Source organism: Oreochromis aureus, linkage group 23 (genome assembly GCF_013358895.1).
Source record: "Oreochromis aureus strain Israel breed Guangdong linkage group 23, ZZ_aureus, whole genome shotgun sequence".
NCBI classification, from domain to species: domain Eukaryota; kingdom Metazoa; phylum Chordata; class Actinopteri; order Cichliformes; family Cichlidae; genus Oreochromis; species Oreochromis aureus.
The window spans coordinates 13,092,267-13,108,272 of NC_052963.1; the positions used below are offsets into that span (position 1 = coordinate 13,092,267).

Sequence of the window (16,006 nt, forward strand, 5' to 3'; positions counted from 1 at the left end):
GAAAACAACAACAACAAACAAACAAACAAAAAACCCACTGATAACTACACGGCGTTTTAAATTGCCACACTGGAGACTTTCTCACCGTATGAAAGTTCAGACTTCACCTTTGACTACATTTCCCATGAGGAAGAGAACGTTACCGGAACTATCTACGTGTGCATTTTCGCGACAGTTCAGGAAGCATCATATGCAAACAGCTACAAAAAACGAGCAGTAGTTTGTGCTTTCTCATGTGAAGGACTATAAGAGAAACAGGTAATTTTGTCTTTAAGTGAGGAATTTCAGTCGTTTACCAAAAAACTAAACAGCTACTGTTCAATTTGCGTTATGGTTATTGCTGGTGAGACTTAACGGGCCGTCTCATCTTATTAAAGTAGCTAGCAACATGCTAACTGTGTCTGCTAGCAAACAAAGCGACAACGAGATTAAAACATATCAGTGTTTATGCAGGAAGTCACTATGATTAATCAGTATGTATCCTATTTAATTGATACGTATGAGATGACTTTACATAATGTGTAGATGTTTGATCCAACTTAGTGAAAATGCACCAGATAGCTGCTTCTGTGCTGTTCTTTTTAAGCAGTTGTTTTTTATTGAAGAAAGCCAAGAATGCTTATCAATCATAACTTGCTGTAGGACATATATAATATTACAGGTTAAGAAAATATAGTGTACAAGTTTGCTTTGCAGGACTATGCGCCAAATTTGAAACCTGAATTTACAGCTAAGGTACAGCTTATATATAACGTGCATTAGGCTGTAGGGCATCGTGTCTAGGAGTTAAGCTTAATGAACTTCTCTATGGCTGTCCATGGTTTTTCAAAATGGCTTTATTGTGGGTTCCTTATCAATTTTACAGTCACGCACCAAATCCTTCATACTAAGCATCTAAGCACATTTATATGGCAAATGTATCACACAGAGCATGTCAGGTGTAATAAAAACGAGTGGAAATGCATGTAAATCATCCACCATTGCTCTGGAAGCTTTGAGAGTAGGCATAAAATGGCATAATACAGTATAGTTATAAGTTCATCTTAATTTTGTCGCAGGTTAGAGTCCTTTTCACTTTTCACTCTTCTTATCTGATTTTCAGCACCATGTTGCCGACCACAAACAGCAACGGTGCCCTGGCTTCCAGGGACGCTGCACGCCACACAGCGGGCGCGAAGCGCTACAAGTACCTGCGGCGGCTGCTTCATTTCAGACAAATGGACTTTGAGTTCGCCCTGTGGCAGATGCTTTACCTGTTTACCTCTCCTCAGAGGGTGTATCGCAACTTCCAGTACAGGAAACAGACTAAAGATCAGTGGGCCAGAGATGATCCTGCTTTCCTGGTCCTTCTCAGCGTCTGGTTATGTGGTAAGTCAATACTCATTCCCTAAATAATTAAACAGCACTGTGGTCAAGGTTTAATGAGGATATTTGTGAAGTTTACCTCTAACCTAATCTGTTTGACTACATTTAAACAATCACTTGTTCTGCCAGTGAAACCCCGATGTTGGCTCTCTGCTATGATACCTAAACACTCCCTGTGTTATTGTACAGTGTCAACAATAGGCTTCGGTCTTGTGTTGGAAATGGGAGTCGTGGAGACGCTGAAGCTGCTGCTCTGGGTCGTCTTTGTTGACTGTATAGGAGTCGGTCTGCTCATATCAACTATAATGTGGTGAGCAGTAGGATTGAATAAATTAATGAGATGTCCTCTTATTTACTCTAATTAAGGCGTATTGTTTGTTCTTTACTGCATGCCAAATCTTATGTGTTCTTCTCCAGGGTGGTCACCAACAGATACCTGCTGAAACAACCCAGCAGAAACTTTGACGTGGAGTGGGGCTACGCGTTTGACGTTCACCTCAATGCTTTCTACCCGCTTTTAGTCATCCTGCACTTCCTGCAACTTTTCTTCATCAACCGTGAGTGGCCTGTAGATCTGTATGAGTTTAATCAGCATGTGTGAAATTAAATTATCTGATTCAAACAAACTAATGTTCGTCAGTACAGTTAAAATAAAATTTAAAGGGCTAAAGAAACATTTATAATGCTCTTGCTTCACTACATTTCTCTTTTTAATTTATTATTTCTTTAATTTTGTACCATGGTGGTTGCTAATATTTAGGTTTGATAATTTCTCCATAGATGGATTACAGCACTGATGACTCTTCTTGTGTGTTGTTTTGTGTGTTTTTAGATCTTGTGGTGATAAATTATGATTGGTTCCTGGGATATTTTGTCGGGAACACTCTATGGTTGATTGCTATTGGTTATTATCTCTACATAACCTTCTTAGGGTACAATGGTAAGTACTCTGCACATCATAATGCACACAACTGGTGTAAATTAAACTGCATGCACTTTATTTTTTTTTTATCTGTTGTTGATTTCTTGCTGAAAATTCAGTTTCATTGTATCTTAGTTACATTAGAAATGAAAACTATTTTCTTACTTTTTTAATTCATGAATTTGCAGGTTCATCATTTGTTGATTTTCTTAGTCTTAATCTGTGAAAATACTGACTGTTGATTTCTCCAACAATGTGTCACCTTGCTATCACTAAAAAGCTGCTGTAAATTGGTGATTAACGCCAAAAAGTGATCAGAAAAGTAGCATAATATTTTCTACTGCACATGAAAATGTTTCATAAGTTTTTGTAACTTAACAAATATAATTTTGCTATAATTTACAAAGTCCAATCAGCCCTAATTTTCAACATTATTAGTATTTTATGGGTTTAGGCTACGTTCACACTGCAGGTCTTAATGCTGAATTCCAATTTTTTGATCAAATCCGATTTTTTTGTCTGCTTGTTCACACTACAAATAAAATGTGACAGCAAACGCGCTCTAGTGTGAACCCTCAAAGCGGCCTGCATGCGGAAAAGAAGACGTCACACACAACGCGCTCTGTTTAGACCCAGAGCAAACAGTATTGTTTGACTGATGGCCCTTAATATAAAGACTTGTTTCTGACTTTACGTTTCCCAATTTTGCTTTAAGTTATAACGTTACTTTGTTATTTACATATGGCCTAATAATTATCCTTATTGCTGTTTTAGAGAGGAGCGGTGCTTCAAAGGATAGTTGCAGATTTCTGTAAGAATCTGCAGATTATACAGTACAAATAAAATGTTCACGTTTCTCCAACATTGTCTTCCCAACAGTTTCACTGGATGGCCAAAAAGCGTTCACGATGTCTTCTCGGGTGCTTCTCCGGCGCTGATAATTGGCCTCTGTCTCATGTCAGTGACGTAAAAGATGGATTTAATGCGACATGACCGTTCAAACAGCAGTCGCGTTCTAAAACCTCAGATATGTATCGGATTCAGTACCACATACGAAAGTGACCCAGGTCGGATTTGAAAATATCGGATTTCTGCTGTTCACACTGTCATACCATGATCGGTTGTGGGTCGCATGGGGTCAAAAAAGTCGGATTTGATGCGCTTTCCCCTGCAGTGTGGACGTAGCCTTAGATGTACAATGACAAAATGTAATGCAGCACTAAACTGTGATCTTGATTTTGCTACCATCTAGTGGCCATTTGGTGGCATTGACACAAGTGCAGCAAACTTTAAACATTTTCCACTAAAGTAAAGTGAGAGGGGTTTAACTTATTAAAGATTATTTTTCTTGTTGGCTATAAAGCAGCATGATCACCATGGAGCACGTATACCTTGAGAGAAATGTAGTTTGTGTTTCAGTGTGACTGCAGTTTTTGCTGTCTGTCAGTCGTTCATGTAAAGAGTCTTCTCTTTCAATCCTCACAGCTCTACCCTTCCTGAAGAACACCGTGGTGCTGCTCTACCCCTTTGCTTTGCTTGGCCTCCTTTACGTCCTCTCCATATCACTGGGCTGGAACTTCACTCAGGGTCTCTGCTCTTTTTACAAGTACAGAGTCATGTAGGACCGTCTTGCCTCTGAGAGTGGACACTAGCTGGCTCCAGGCTGACGCAAAATCTGTTTTCAGCTCATCTCTACGTGACAATGACTCCACGTCCAGCTGCTGTCAGACAGGATTTAGCTAAGAGGGACCTCTGGTGGACTCTTGGTAAACTGGTTGATTGATGCCGAGCTGGGTGACACTGCTCAGCTCTCTCTTGATTTTCTGTTTGGCTGTGATGTTGAGCTGCGGCTACAAAGTCAGTAAATGGTGATGTGTTCAGACTGGTGACAGAAACGACAGGGGGTGGGGATGAGACGCAGCTTTTACTGTTGTTCTTTTGTATGATTTGTAAATATGACTCTGGCAGGTTGTAATATAAACACAGAGGTTTGTTTCTGATGAGTTTGCTTTGTTTCTTTGAGTTTTCTTAAAAAAAATAATCAAATCCTGCTTATTGAAGAAGAAAAAAAAAGGAAAGTGGAGAAACATGGGATGCAAACTTTTTTCTTTCTTTTCTTTTCTTTTCTAGAAGTGTACATTCCGAAGCACTTTCAATAAAAGGTTTTAACTTAAAGTGCCTCAGTTTTATGTGCTGGCACAGGTTCAGCACGGATCAGTTCAAAGCTGTTCTCTGGAACGTTTTTGTAGTAGCACACTTCAGTCTCACGGTGTCGCTGTTGCAGTTGCAATCACAACTGAGAAACTGGCTGAAGCATGCTGATGCTTTTGCTTTCTGTGTAAATGAAGAGTGACTGTTACAAAGGCTGGAAGATCTTAGCAGATGTGTTCAGAGTGTCGCTTTTGTTCATACTGTTGATACAAAGTAAAAAAGAGTAAAATATCCTGTTATCCTCTGACATACTAAATAAAACAGAAAATTAATATAGCCTTATTAACTTTATAAAAGTTATGTTACCAGTAGAGATAAACAAATAGCCCTAAATGTAGAAAATGTATCTTAAAGTCCATAAAAAAATCTATTTTATTTAAGAAAATATCATATGCAACTTGCAAGCGTTAAAGAAATCATTCAAGTAATTACAATAATTATGGGATGTTTGCATGTCAGTGCAGCCTCACGTTAAATGCCAGGAGCAAGAAATTGATTTTCCCAAAAAGCGCACCAATAAACTGAACTCAGTTCTGCTTAATATTAATTTTATCTCTTCTTAAATGGCTGATGGTAAGAGCAGATGTTACAATTAGGTAGTGGAAAGGCAAAATAGGCATGTTAAAATGTTATCACTATTTAATCAACATTCACAGAACAAAATGTGCATATGCTTGCAAAAAAACTTTTAATTTATACAAAGTGGACCTGCTATTTTGCTTGTAGCAGAATGACTCCATCTGCAGTTTTTTCCCCCTTGTAACAGTAACAGATTTGCACACATGAAGGTAGCTCCAAGGAACATCTTCTCAGCATATCTAACCTTTCAGAAAAGATTAAAAGTCCAGCAGTGAAACTGGTGTGAAGTGCTCTGATAGTAACAAAAGTGAATAAATCACTTGTTGTCATCCGTTTCACTTAGTGCATTGCTGCCAGCTCCTCTGTAATCTCAAACTATTTTATTATCCCATGCTCTCATCGCTCACCACTGACTAGCCAATCAGTGGCATGCAGACTGACAATGCCACATTTTTGGATTGCCTTGGATCGCTTGGGACCCTGGCTGAATAGGTGCTAAAAAGGACTTGGTACCAGGTGCTGCCACCTATTAGAAAACCTAATGGAAACTAATGGAAAAGGGCTGAGTGAAGATAGTATGAAAGGTAGAATTCAGTCAGTGAATGTAATCGGCACTATCACTTTAAATATAATTGATGTTTCCTACTCTGGATCTCTCAGTGTGCACATTTTTTTTTCTCTCCCTGGGAAATAAAGTAGCTGTATCTTTATCTATGAAGAGCCTTCAGCTTTCAGGCCTTTCTTCTGTGGAACCGGTTTCCAGTTTGGATTCAGGAGAGAGCCTCTCCCTGAGTCTGGTTTGCTGGAGGTTTCTTCCTGTTAAAAGGGAGTTTTTCCTTCCCACTATATGATTGTTGGGGTTTTCCTCAATTTTCTTTGTAATATTGTAGGGTATTTACCTTACAATGTAAAATGCCTTGAGGCAACTGTTGTTGTGATTTGGCGCTGTATAAATACAATTGATTTAAAAAATTGAGCAAAAACTGTCTTTGTGTTTTAGATATTCCATTTATGTATTGCAACTTCAGCTTTATCTAGCCAGGACTATGATTAGAATACGGGAAAGACGAGGAAAAGAGGGTGAAGGGTATGGGCTGAACTTTGTGCCATCAGAAACTGAATTTGAATCAGTTAAATTTGGATGTGAATTGCTCAGATTGAATCTGAATTGCTCAACTTTGTATTTCAGGTATTTTTTGTTTAAAAAAAACAGTAATTAATCATACACTCAGTAACCCAAGAATTATTAATAATTATTATGGTAGTTAAACAGTGATAGTCATATATCATATCATATCATTTCAAACCAGGGCGATCCAGTAATGCTGCACTAATGAATTAGACCAACTATTCACTTTATCTAAAGTTATTAAGTTAGCTAAAGAGTTGGGATGCCGTGTAAGACATAAATAAACCTAAAATACAATGGTTTGGAATTCTTTTGCACATTTCCCTACTGTAGGGGTGTCTGCAAGCATACAGGGCTCTGAGAGGGTACAAGATGACAACTTTGGAATTCTACTAGAAACAGTCGATCATATTTGTCAAAGCTGAACCCAGGGCAAACTAAGCTAAAATAGCGTTTTTAACCCAACTGTTAGATTGTTATCGGTTTACAAGATGTTTTTTCTTATACTGGCAATTCATTTATTACCAACCTGAGAGTTTATCCGCCGGTCATTTGACATGATGAATGACTTCTGAATACTTAATCTGTGCCCCGCTCCAGCTCAAGATGCCGCAGGTCCGCAGGTACCACATAGCTCTATAGGTGCTTGATTACTCTGCAGCTTTCACAAAGGGCCTGGATGTATGACCCCAAAAACTGAATTTAAGAACTGAAATTGAATTTATGAACTGAAATTGAATGGCGAGAAGTGAAACTGAAAGCTTTCAAGAGCTACATTTAAAGAGGGATGGGATACAATTTCAAATTAAATTAATTCATTTTCAAAATATAAAATTCGGTTTAAATTTAGTGACCATCATTTTCAAACCAATACATTGGATTTCAAATTAGGCTAATTGGAATTCAGTTTTATAAGCTTTCATTCAAGTTGAGCAATTCATATTCAATGTGAGCAATTCAAATTCGAATTTAACTTATTCATATTCAGTTTCTGATGGCACAAAGTTCTGCTCATACACCTTTTGCAATTATGGCACAAGTTTTAGAGTGTTAGGATTAATAGGTTAGGGGTTAGGGTTTGTTTTTCAGGAGTTAGGGTTAGTGGGTTAGAGGTCAGAGTCTTGAATTGCATTAGCAATCGCACAACGTGGACATGGCATCTTGGCCTTGCAAAACCTTCCGAGTGAAATGTGCAATCAATCCCTTTTTGATTCATTGTAATTGTTTATTTGTATATACAAAAAAAATCTGTACTTTTTAATGTCTCTTAGTATGTTTTGTATCATCAAATTTATATTGCAAATGTAAATAAATATACGTGTAATGTGGCTAGCCTCATTTCATGGCTCTCAGGTATTTAGAAAGAATTAACTACCAGCTTCTTTATTTACCACCACACAGTCGACGCAAACTTGGCAGTAAACTAAGCAGTTTCTGTCAGATGGTGTTGGAGTGACTGATCTGTTTAACTTTTTCAAAACCAATTTGGACAAATTGTTTCTGAATGGTTTGTCCGACTGTAGCAAAAAGGGCATTATTTGTTATGATAAACTATACTCAGGCCTCAGAGCTTACAGAATCACTCTATTTGACTGCATTAATTAACATTTCCTTGAACTTCTCTAAGTCGACTTTCTTCATAATGAAGACTGTGTGTACTTTTTTCAGCTTCTCCATGTAGTCCAGCACCATCATACCTCGGGTATACATCCCCTCCAACTCCACAGTCACTGCAACCTAAATAAGGAACACAAGAATTCATTAAACAATGAGTTTAGCTCAAATGTTTTCCACTGCAACCGGACAAAAAAAGCATCAGTCACTTACCTCTTCGCTCTCAGTTATGAATGCATCGTCGATGGCTGCAGCCATGGCGTAGGCGTCACAGGGATCAAACAGATTCCCTTGTTCTTTAGCTTTCTGTTCACACAGTGTGTGAGAGGTATTTAGATATCTTGTAATATTCTGCAAGTTGCCAATGTCACCAGTGGAGCACCAAGACTTAAGCAAAGGTCTGCCAGTAGTATGTACGCAATACTGAAGATGGGTTAAACTAAATGCAAACTGGAGATTATTTTCATGTACAAAGTGATGACTTAAGACACACTCTTACCTTTCTTGAGTGGCGTGAAATCTTTTCCACAAAGTCTGATTTTTCAGTATGTAAGCAAAACCAGGTATCACAGAAAGACTAAGGGAGAAAAAAGGAATGTGAGATATTTTCAAATATTAATTGAAATACAAACTCAGTGTTAGCAGAGATCCTTTAAAACTTTAAAACTGTTCAGACATTATTCATTGCAACAGAACTGAAGCCCTCATTCAACTTGTTTCTCTCCTCACCCATGGCAGGCTGTTCCTGCAGGTGAACTCCCAGGTGGCGATGTAGGTTGGGCATGTGTAGCGGTCCAACACATTGTAAGCCGCCTCTGGGTCACATACAAAGTTAAACTCTCCACATATTGTGACGTTACCCCTGGCTGCACACAGACACAAACACAGACCTTATTGTTACATATTTCAGACATATATAAAACTAAAATCACAAATGGATCATGAGACACAGAGACAATACTCTCTGAGGAGACAACCTACATTCAATGTTTCCCCCCATGATGTAGAGCGCCTTCAGCTTTTTAGGCAAGGAAGGCTCCAACTGCACTGCAACAGCCAGGTTAGTGAGGGGGGCAGTGGCTACGAGGATCACCTGAAGGCCAGAGACAGAGTTGTATTGATGATTTTTGTGCCCCATAACCTTGTTAGTACACGCATATCACAGGAAAGTTAACATTTTCATTCATATAAAAAGCTTAATGGTGCAGAAACTCACCTCTCCAGCGTTCTCGTTCACAAGGTCGATAATGGCCAGTTCAGCTTTCTTCTTCTGCACCAGATCCAGGCCTGGAGCATGTGGATCGGGAACGTCCCCAAACCCGTCTGTCCCAAAGAAATCATTTGCATTGATTGTACGGGCCACCAGAGACTTTGAGCAGCCACGATACACTGGAATCTGTATGAGTATTATAGGCTGGATGTAAGAACAGATCTGCCAACATATTCATGTACAAAGGCTCTCTTACAGCGTGACACAAACTTATGTCCAGCCTGTTGCAGACTTTCAGGACACGCAGGACATTTCTGAGGACATTCTCCACAGATGTGTTGCCATAGCAGCAGGTGATCCCCAAAACTTCCACATCAGGGTTGGCCAGGGCCATCATGATGGCAATAGCATCATCCACCCCAGCATCCACATCAATGATGATCTTCTTCATCCTGTGTTCAATCACAGGATTCAAACTTTAAGCGTGATTCTTTCTAATAATGCACACCTCATTCCTCTAAAAGGATCTGGCACCATCTATCCCTCCATTTTTTAACCGCTTGTCTAATTGGCGCCTATTTGAGCTGTCAGATGAGGGAAACAGGCAAACACACAGAGAACTACAAATATTTATACAGAAAAAAACACAATATAGTATTTTTCTTTTCACACTCTCAAAACCTTTCTCTTATAGCACAACCACATGTTTTGCAGCCATTCCTAAATATGAACATGAGGTTAGATTGAAAGGCTGCTTTTTACTGGTTTTTATGGTAGACGCAGGGGGAATATGTTTTAGATACAAATTTAAAATGCATTTAAAAATAATGCACAGGAAGATGGGTTGAGCAAGCAGACTCTTAAGGTGTAAACCTGTATCCTTTGGTAATCGCCTAATGCAGGAGTGGGGGAGGGCCGGTGTGATGCAGGTTTTAGACGTGTCCTCGATTCAACACAGCTGATTTAAATGGCTAAATTACCTCCCCGACATGTCTTGACGTTCTGCAATGAACTAATCTGATATTGAACTAATCATTTGATTCAGGTGTGCTGACCCAGGGTGATATCTAAAACCTGCAGGACACCAGCCCTTTAGGTCTGGAGTTCCCCACCCTGGCCTAATGGGTGTCTTTATCTTAGTATTAATGTGTAAGGAGACTGTTACAAAAAAGCTAATTGCTAAATAATTAAGATAATTTAGCAAGCTACGACGAACATTTTCATTTTTTAGTGTAATACAGTAAAAATTTAGAAAATTTCATCAACTGCTGTAAGTAAAATATGATGCCCTTTTACCTCTGCATTTATTAAGCATGAAGGGTCTTGGCCTTCTACTTACAATCTGTGCTAAACTGCAATCTTGATACTTTATTTCAGCAAGTATGTAAAGTAATCCTGCAGCATATTTTCCCACTCACACGTGTCGGTATAGCTGTGTTTGCTAAATACCTTGGTTGGTGTTAAGTACTGGATACTTTAGGTTAGGCTGGGTATCGATTTTGATTTCTATAATTGATTTGATTCCGATTCACACGAGGTCCCGATTGGATTCAATTTTGACTCAGACAGTCAGAAATATTATAATTCTGATCCTACATATCCATATTTTTGTATTATGTATAAAAACAAAGCTGACACTTCACAATTAACTGAGGATAAAACACAGAAAAACATGAAGGCCTGGCTTTTTATAGCAGATAACCTTAAAAATATTCTACAGTAGATCAAAAACGAAAAAAACAAAACATGAATGAACATATGAACTTTACCCGATGCTGCTGAAGTGAAGCAGAGCAAAGTGACAGAGGTTTTGTTAGATACACAGCTAACCGGTTTTCAATCTGGGATAATTTTAAAAAGTTTACATTTCTTCGATATTGAACAGCAGAAATGAGGCTTTCTTGTCGCAGGTAATTTCTGAAAACAACAACAACAACAACAAAACAGCAGCCGACAGCGCTGTACACAACGGTAGACTGTGCGCAATAAACGAAGAGATAATGCAGAAAATAGAGATTTTTTATTGGAAACTGGTGTCTGAGTACACTGAGAGACAGAGCTGTGCAGGAAGTGATTTTATGGGAGCAAAACTGCCAAAGTAAGAGGAAATTAATGACGATATTTATCAAACGTGAAGAGTAGTTTTGGCCTTCTTTTGCCCTGATTCAGTGAATTTTGGTCGGAGAGTGATGAAACTTGCAGCTTCACAATTTGCGAGATGTTTACATAAGTCCTGCGGGGGTTCCGCGCTTTGCGTTTACACCTTTTCCCGTGTACCTGCTCTCATTTGCTGTTTTAGCTGTTTGGAGGTTGTTAAAATAGTTTCGTGAGTTTTAACCGTTTCTGGGAAAATACATTTATATTTAAGAATAGATTCATTGTTTAATGAATCGAAATCTCATTATTCAAACTAAAATGGATTTGAATCGAAGTAATCGAGTTTTTAAACTCACCCCTACTTTGTCTGTTCAGTGGAATTCAATCATTCAACCTTTTAATATCTAAAAAGGGCTTTAACTTTTGCATGCAATGGCACAGAGTTAAATTTATGCATATAAATGAATTTCTTGCATAATATTTTTAGTTCTTACCTTGGTATGATGTGAGTTTTAAGCAAGCAAGTTCTGAGTTTTTGGCAGCTACTCGCTTACACCAATGAAAAGATCAACTGAGACACTAAGAGAAACTGAAACTTCAATATACCACTCGTGACTTGGTATTTCCAGTGTTTATATGTTCTTATGAAGCCGCATCAAGTTCTCTTGCTGGTTTGCCAGTTGATGGAAGATTTTCAACATCCAAATTACCTGCTATCAGCACATTTAACAATAATTGATCCAAAAATCAGAAAGGACAGTTTACTGATGGATTTGATGTGCCATCTTAAAAACTACAACTGCAATTAAAAAAAAAAAAAAAAAAAAAGCGGTGGCAAAGTTTAAGATGAAAATAAAAACAGGCGGCAGTGACTTACAAGCCTTGTGAAACCACATTTTATTCACAGCGCGGCACAAAAACATATCTAATGTTTCAACTGAGAAAATGTACTACTGTACTGTACATCGGAGTCCGCAGGGTGGAGGGCACACCCCATTTATATCGAGGGGACGGAGATGGAGAGAGTCAGATGCTTCGGGTTCCTGGGGATTAACGTCAGTGAGGATCTGAGCTGGTCATATCGCGTAGATGTGATCACAAAAGCGGTCAAACAGTGGGTCTTATTTCTGTGATGGCTGAGGATGTTTGCACTACAGCCGCCAGTTGCGGTTTTTGATATTACAGGGGGGCATCATGCCATCGGCAAAAAAAAGTTGATTGCGCCTATGCTGCCCCAACATCATGGAAGCGCATTTTTGTGATTGCATGGGCACTGATTGGTATTCTATTGCCCATTTGCGGGGAATGAGGGCGGGGAGTAATTTACGAGGTGCGCCTGCTGCTTTCTGCACAGGGGGGAGAGGGGCGGAGCGGCGGGGGATTCGCTGGCTGGCTGGAGCGGCATGTAATAACCAGCTCGCAAAATAAGACGAAAAACAAACCAACCAACAAGCACAAAAGCACAAAAGCACAAAAGGGGGGCGGGGGGTGGCTTCCAAATAAACCACATTTCATTCATTATATTGTCGATCCAAGCCTATTATGTATTAATTATTCTTTCCTGAAGTGCAAAATTACTGATAGAAGATGGACAAGAAAAGGTCAAAGCCATCAGGTCCTCAGTTTAGGAAAAAAAAGAGAAAAGAAGAAGAGAAACGAGCAAAAGATAAATGTAAGCAGATGAGTCTTTGAATAATGGCAGGTAGACATGTATCCCGAAACAAGATAACATTCATTAGTAGGGTTTGGGAAAACTTCTGTTTAATTTTGTTAGCCACTTGGCTATGATCGTAAACAGTAGACAGACAGTAGACACTGACGTGGCTTACTGAATCTTTTGCACAATGTTAATTAGCCATTAATTGGAAGAGGTGTATTGTTGATTTGTCTCCTATTCTCAGTGTATGACGAATGTTTGTTAGCCGTTTGCTCCCCCCCTCTCTCTCTCTCTCTCTCTCTCTCTCTCTCTCTCTCCCAGTGCTACAGTAATTTTAGTAATCTGTATTTATTTATTTTACTTTTTCTTTCGTACATGTAATATTAAGGTGGCTCTGAGACTAAGAGTTTCGTTGCCGGTAGTGATATGCTCTTGTTACCTGTATATTACAAATAAAACTTGAAACTTGATTTCAGGTCCCTCTCCTCTTTAGTCTGGAGAACGCAGCATAAATGACTTGCAAAAACAATTTCAAGTTTCGATTTGTCCGTCCACAGAACAGTTTTCCATTTTGCTTCAGTCTTTCTTGAAAGGGTTTTGGTTGCATTTCTGGGTCTTGTTTCTTCTTCTTTTTTTCTTTGCATGATAGAGCTTTGACCTGCATTTGTGGATGGCACGGTGAACTGTGTTTCAAGAAGTGTTTCTGAGCCCATGCAGTGCATTTTTTTTCTTCTTATTGTGGTAGAACGTGAGCTTTGAGCAAGTGAGGCGTGGATTCTTGGCAGTCACTTGCTTGCACAGATAAAAAGATCATCTGATTAGACATCCAGAGAAACCCAAACTTCAACATACCAACTGGCAAGTTGTTGTTGCAAATGTTTATATGTGGCCACTATCCTCAAACCTTTGGTACATTCTTTTTAGTTTACAGTAATCTGATGCAAGAGCAGCAATATCCAAACTACCTGCTGTCAGACTTTCCCCGCAGGTGCATTTAACAATAACTGAGGTTAAAATGAGGAAAGACAAAGATATGCTGATGGTTTTGCTGTGGTACTTGAAAAAACAACTACACTTTATTTAGATAGAAAACAGCTTACACATTGGTTATAAAGGTAAGAACACCACACATGGGGGTGCACACTACATTACAAATATTGTTGTTTCATCCAACTTTTAAGTTCATTGTTGAAGAGCGTATAGAAATATATGGGGGCATCTTTCATTAGCATGATACACCACACTCCCCCAGGGATACAGTTGTGCCAAAACAGGTCCACATGTCTTAATGAAAGAGACTCATCCCTACATAAAGTCAGACTCCAAGTTCATTTGATCACCACAGATCATGTGTGGTTACATCGTTTGCAAAAACCTCAATCTAACTCTATCTTTTCACCTCTGCTTAGAGGAGTTTAGTCTGAGGACACTCAACAAAAAGGTGTTATTGTAAAGGGGTGTGATTTCTTACTCTTATGAGAAGCAAGAGTGAACTTGAGGATCAGGTTGGACGTGTCTATATCCCAACGACACTTCCTACAAACTGTTGTTGAACACAAATCTCTGTAGGGCTGAAGCATGATTGTGAAAGGTGTGTTAACTCATTATATTACAGGCTGTGCTAAACTGCATTCTTGACACTTGATTCGAGCAGGTGTGAAAAGTAATCCTGCAGTATATATCGCCACTCACACTTGACAGTACACCTGTGTTTGCTAATATCTTGCTGCCACGGTACAGTGTAAATATAAGCAAATGAATGAATTAAAAAAAGAAAAATGCATTGATAATTTTCTGCTAGGACTATGTGTTTTTTAAGAAGTTAGTTAACTGGATTATATTGCAGAAATACTTGAAGCTCCTTAACTATTTAATTACATTTATTTCTAAATTTAATTAAATTTTTTGGGCCATCTAGAATCCATTATAAAGCGAGCGACCGCTCCACCACAACCTGAGTTTTTACATGTTTGCATGAGGAGATTTGGGTGGGATATAACCAAACATAAAGGGTGATTCATATGGTTTTGAGGCAGACTTAAGAAAAGCTTTAGCCTTTATTTTTGCTTACATATATATGATTTAATTCAAAGGTGAAATAACTCTGCGTTATTGTAAAGTGTGGGACCAGATTTAGTAATTTAAAAGGTGGCTGAGTGCTGTTTAAGTGAACAATCTGCTCATTGGATTTCAATCATGACACCTTTAAATTAAAAAAAATAATAAAATCAAATCATTGAATTAAAAAGATTTATGTAGCTTTAACTCACACATGTGATGCCATAGAGTAAAATCCATGCATAAAAATGAACTTCTCACATAATTTGAGCTTTGAGCAAGTGGCATCTTGTTCCTTGACAGTCACTTGCTCAAAAAGGTAAGAAGATCATCTGATCACTTTCCTGAGAAGCCACATTGCATTCAGCTAGCCTATACTCCTAAGGACCCTGAACTTGTCATTGGGGTGCAAAAGCATGAAATTTACTCCACAGACATTTAACAATGACGGATGCTAAAACTAGAAAGGTCAAGGATGTGCTGATGAGATGTTAGTGGTACTTTAAAACTACACTTTATTTCAGAATGTCAAGGCATCCTTTATTTAGTAAGACTTTCTATTATATCATAAAAGTACCACCACAACGCATGAGTTGGAGATGACCTTATATTATATATAATATATGGCTATAATTAGGGATGCACCGATCCCGATACTGGTATCGGGTATCGGGGCCGATACTGTAAAATGTGTGCGTACTCGTACTCGTAAAAGTCAACCGATACCATGAACCGATACTAATGTAGCCCGGATGGGAATTTGGGAGTAGATACTCATAATTCCCATGGACTTGAACGCCACATAAGGTGTTCACAGTTCACAGAAGAGAACGGCATGGAGAGATGATGCGAGGTTAGTTGAACCAAAGTGAGAGACTCGGCTAGTTTTACTGAGGTTAACTTGCACAAAAGAGTGTGTGACTAGAAAGCTAACCGTGTGAGAGCTTCGCAACAGAGTGTGGGTGAAGTGACTTTTTGTTTCAACAGTCGCACCACCGTGGAAAACTGTGTTTCCAGCCATGACCGCCGAGGCTAAAGGCTAGCCCGGACTGCTTGGCTGCGCCACGGAGGCAGCTGCTATGGACTGTCGGAGAGCTGGACAGTGACGGGCTAACGCGCTGTAGCAGAGACAGCATCGGGTCTGCAGGGAGTGGATTTAGTGTG

The 16,006-nt window shown here is 39.0% G+C and overlaps 2 protein-coding genes across 2 annotated transcripts; one reads left to right on the plus strand and one right to left on the minus strand.

Annotated features, from left to right (window-relative positions):
* The first annotated feature begins 138 nt into the window (after window positions 1-138).
* unc50 (unc-50 homolog (C. elegans)) lies at window positions 139-4,462 on the plus strand. The gene is made up of 6 exons (XM_031748741.2): window positions 139-258; window positions 1,103-1,368; window positions 1,555-1,675; window positions 1,783-1,922; window positions 2,198-2,305; window positions 3,773-4,462. Exons 2-6 carry the CDS (start codon window positions 1,107-1,109, stop codon window positions 3,907-3,909), a joined length of 768 nt encoding a protein of 255 aa, XP_031604601.1. The 5' UTR covers window positions 139-258; window positions 1,103-1,106; the 3' UTR covers window positions 3,910-4,462.
* Window positions 4,463-5,963: 1,501 nt separating this feature from the next.
* On the minus strand, window positions 5,964-9,507 carry LOC116327322 (inosine-uridine preferring nucleoside hydrolase-like). The gene is made up of 7 exons (XM_039607312.1): window positions 9,305-9,507; window positions 9,037-9,216; window positions 8,802-8,913; window positions 8,550-8,686; window positions 8,320-8,397; window positions 8,034-8,126; window positions 5,964-7,943 (listed from the first exon to the last, which is right to left on the minus strand). The coding sequence occupies exons 1-7, from the start codon at window positions 9,479-9,481 to the stop codon at window positions 7,791-7,793; spliced, it is 930 nt and encodes a 309-aa protein (XP_039463246.1). The 5' UTR covers window positions 9,482-9,507; the 3' UTR covers window positions 5,964-7,790.
* Window positions 9,508-16,006: the final 6,499 nt, after the last annotated feature.

Coding starts and splice junctions, on each gene's coding strand:
- unc50 (XM_031748741.2), top strand. CDS start 1,107: ATGTTGCCGACCACAAACAGCAACGGTGCCCTGGCTTCCAGGGACGCT. Junction 1,369..1,554: donor TCTCAGCGTCTGGTTATGTG/GTAAGTCAATAC, acceptor GTTATTGTACAG/TGTCAACAATAGGCTTCGGT. Junction 2,306..3,772: donor AACCTTCTTAGGGTACAATG/GTAAGTACTCTG, acceptor CAATCCTCACAG/CTCTACCCTTCCTGAAGAAC.
- LOC116327322 (XM_039607312.1), bottom strand. CDS start 9,481: ATGAAGAAGATCATCATTGATGTGGATGCTGGGGTGGATGATGCTATT. Junction 8,127..8,319: donor TTTCACGCCACTCAAGAAAG/GTAAGAGTGTGT, acceptor CTGTGTGAACAG/AAAGCTAAAGAACAAGGGAA. Junction 7,944..8,033: donor TCATAACTGAGAGCGAAGAG/GTAAGTGACTGA, acceptor TTCCTTATTTAG/GTTGCAGTGACTGTGGAGTT.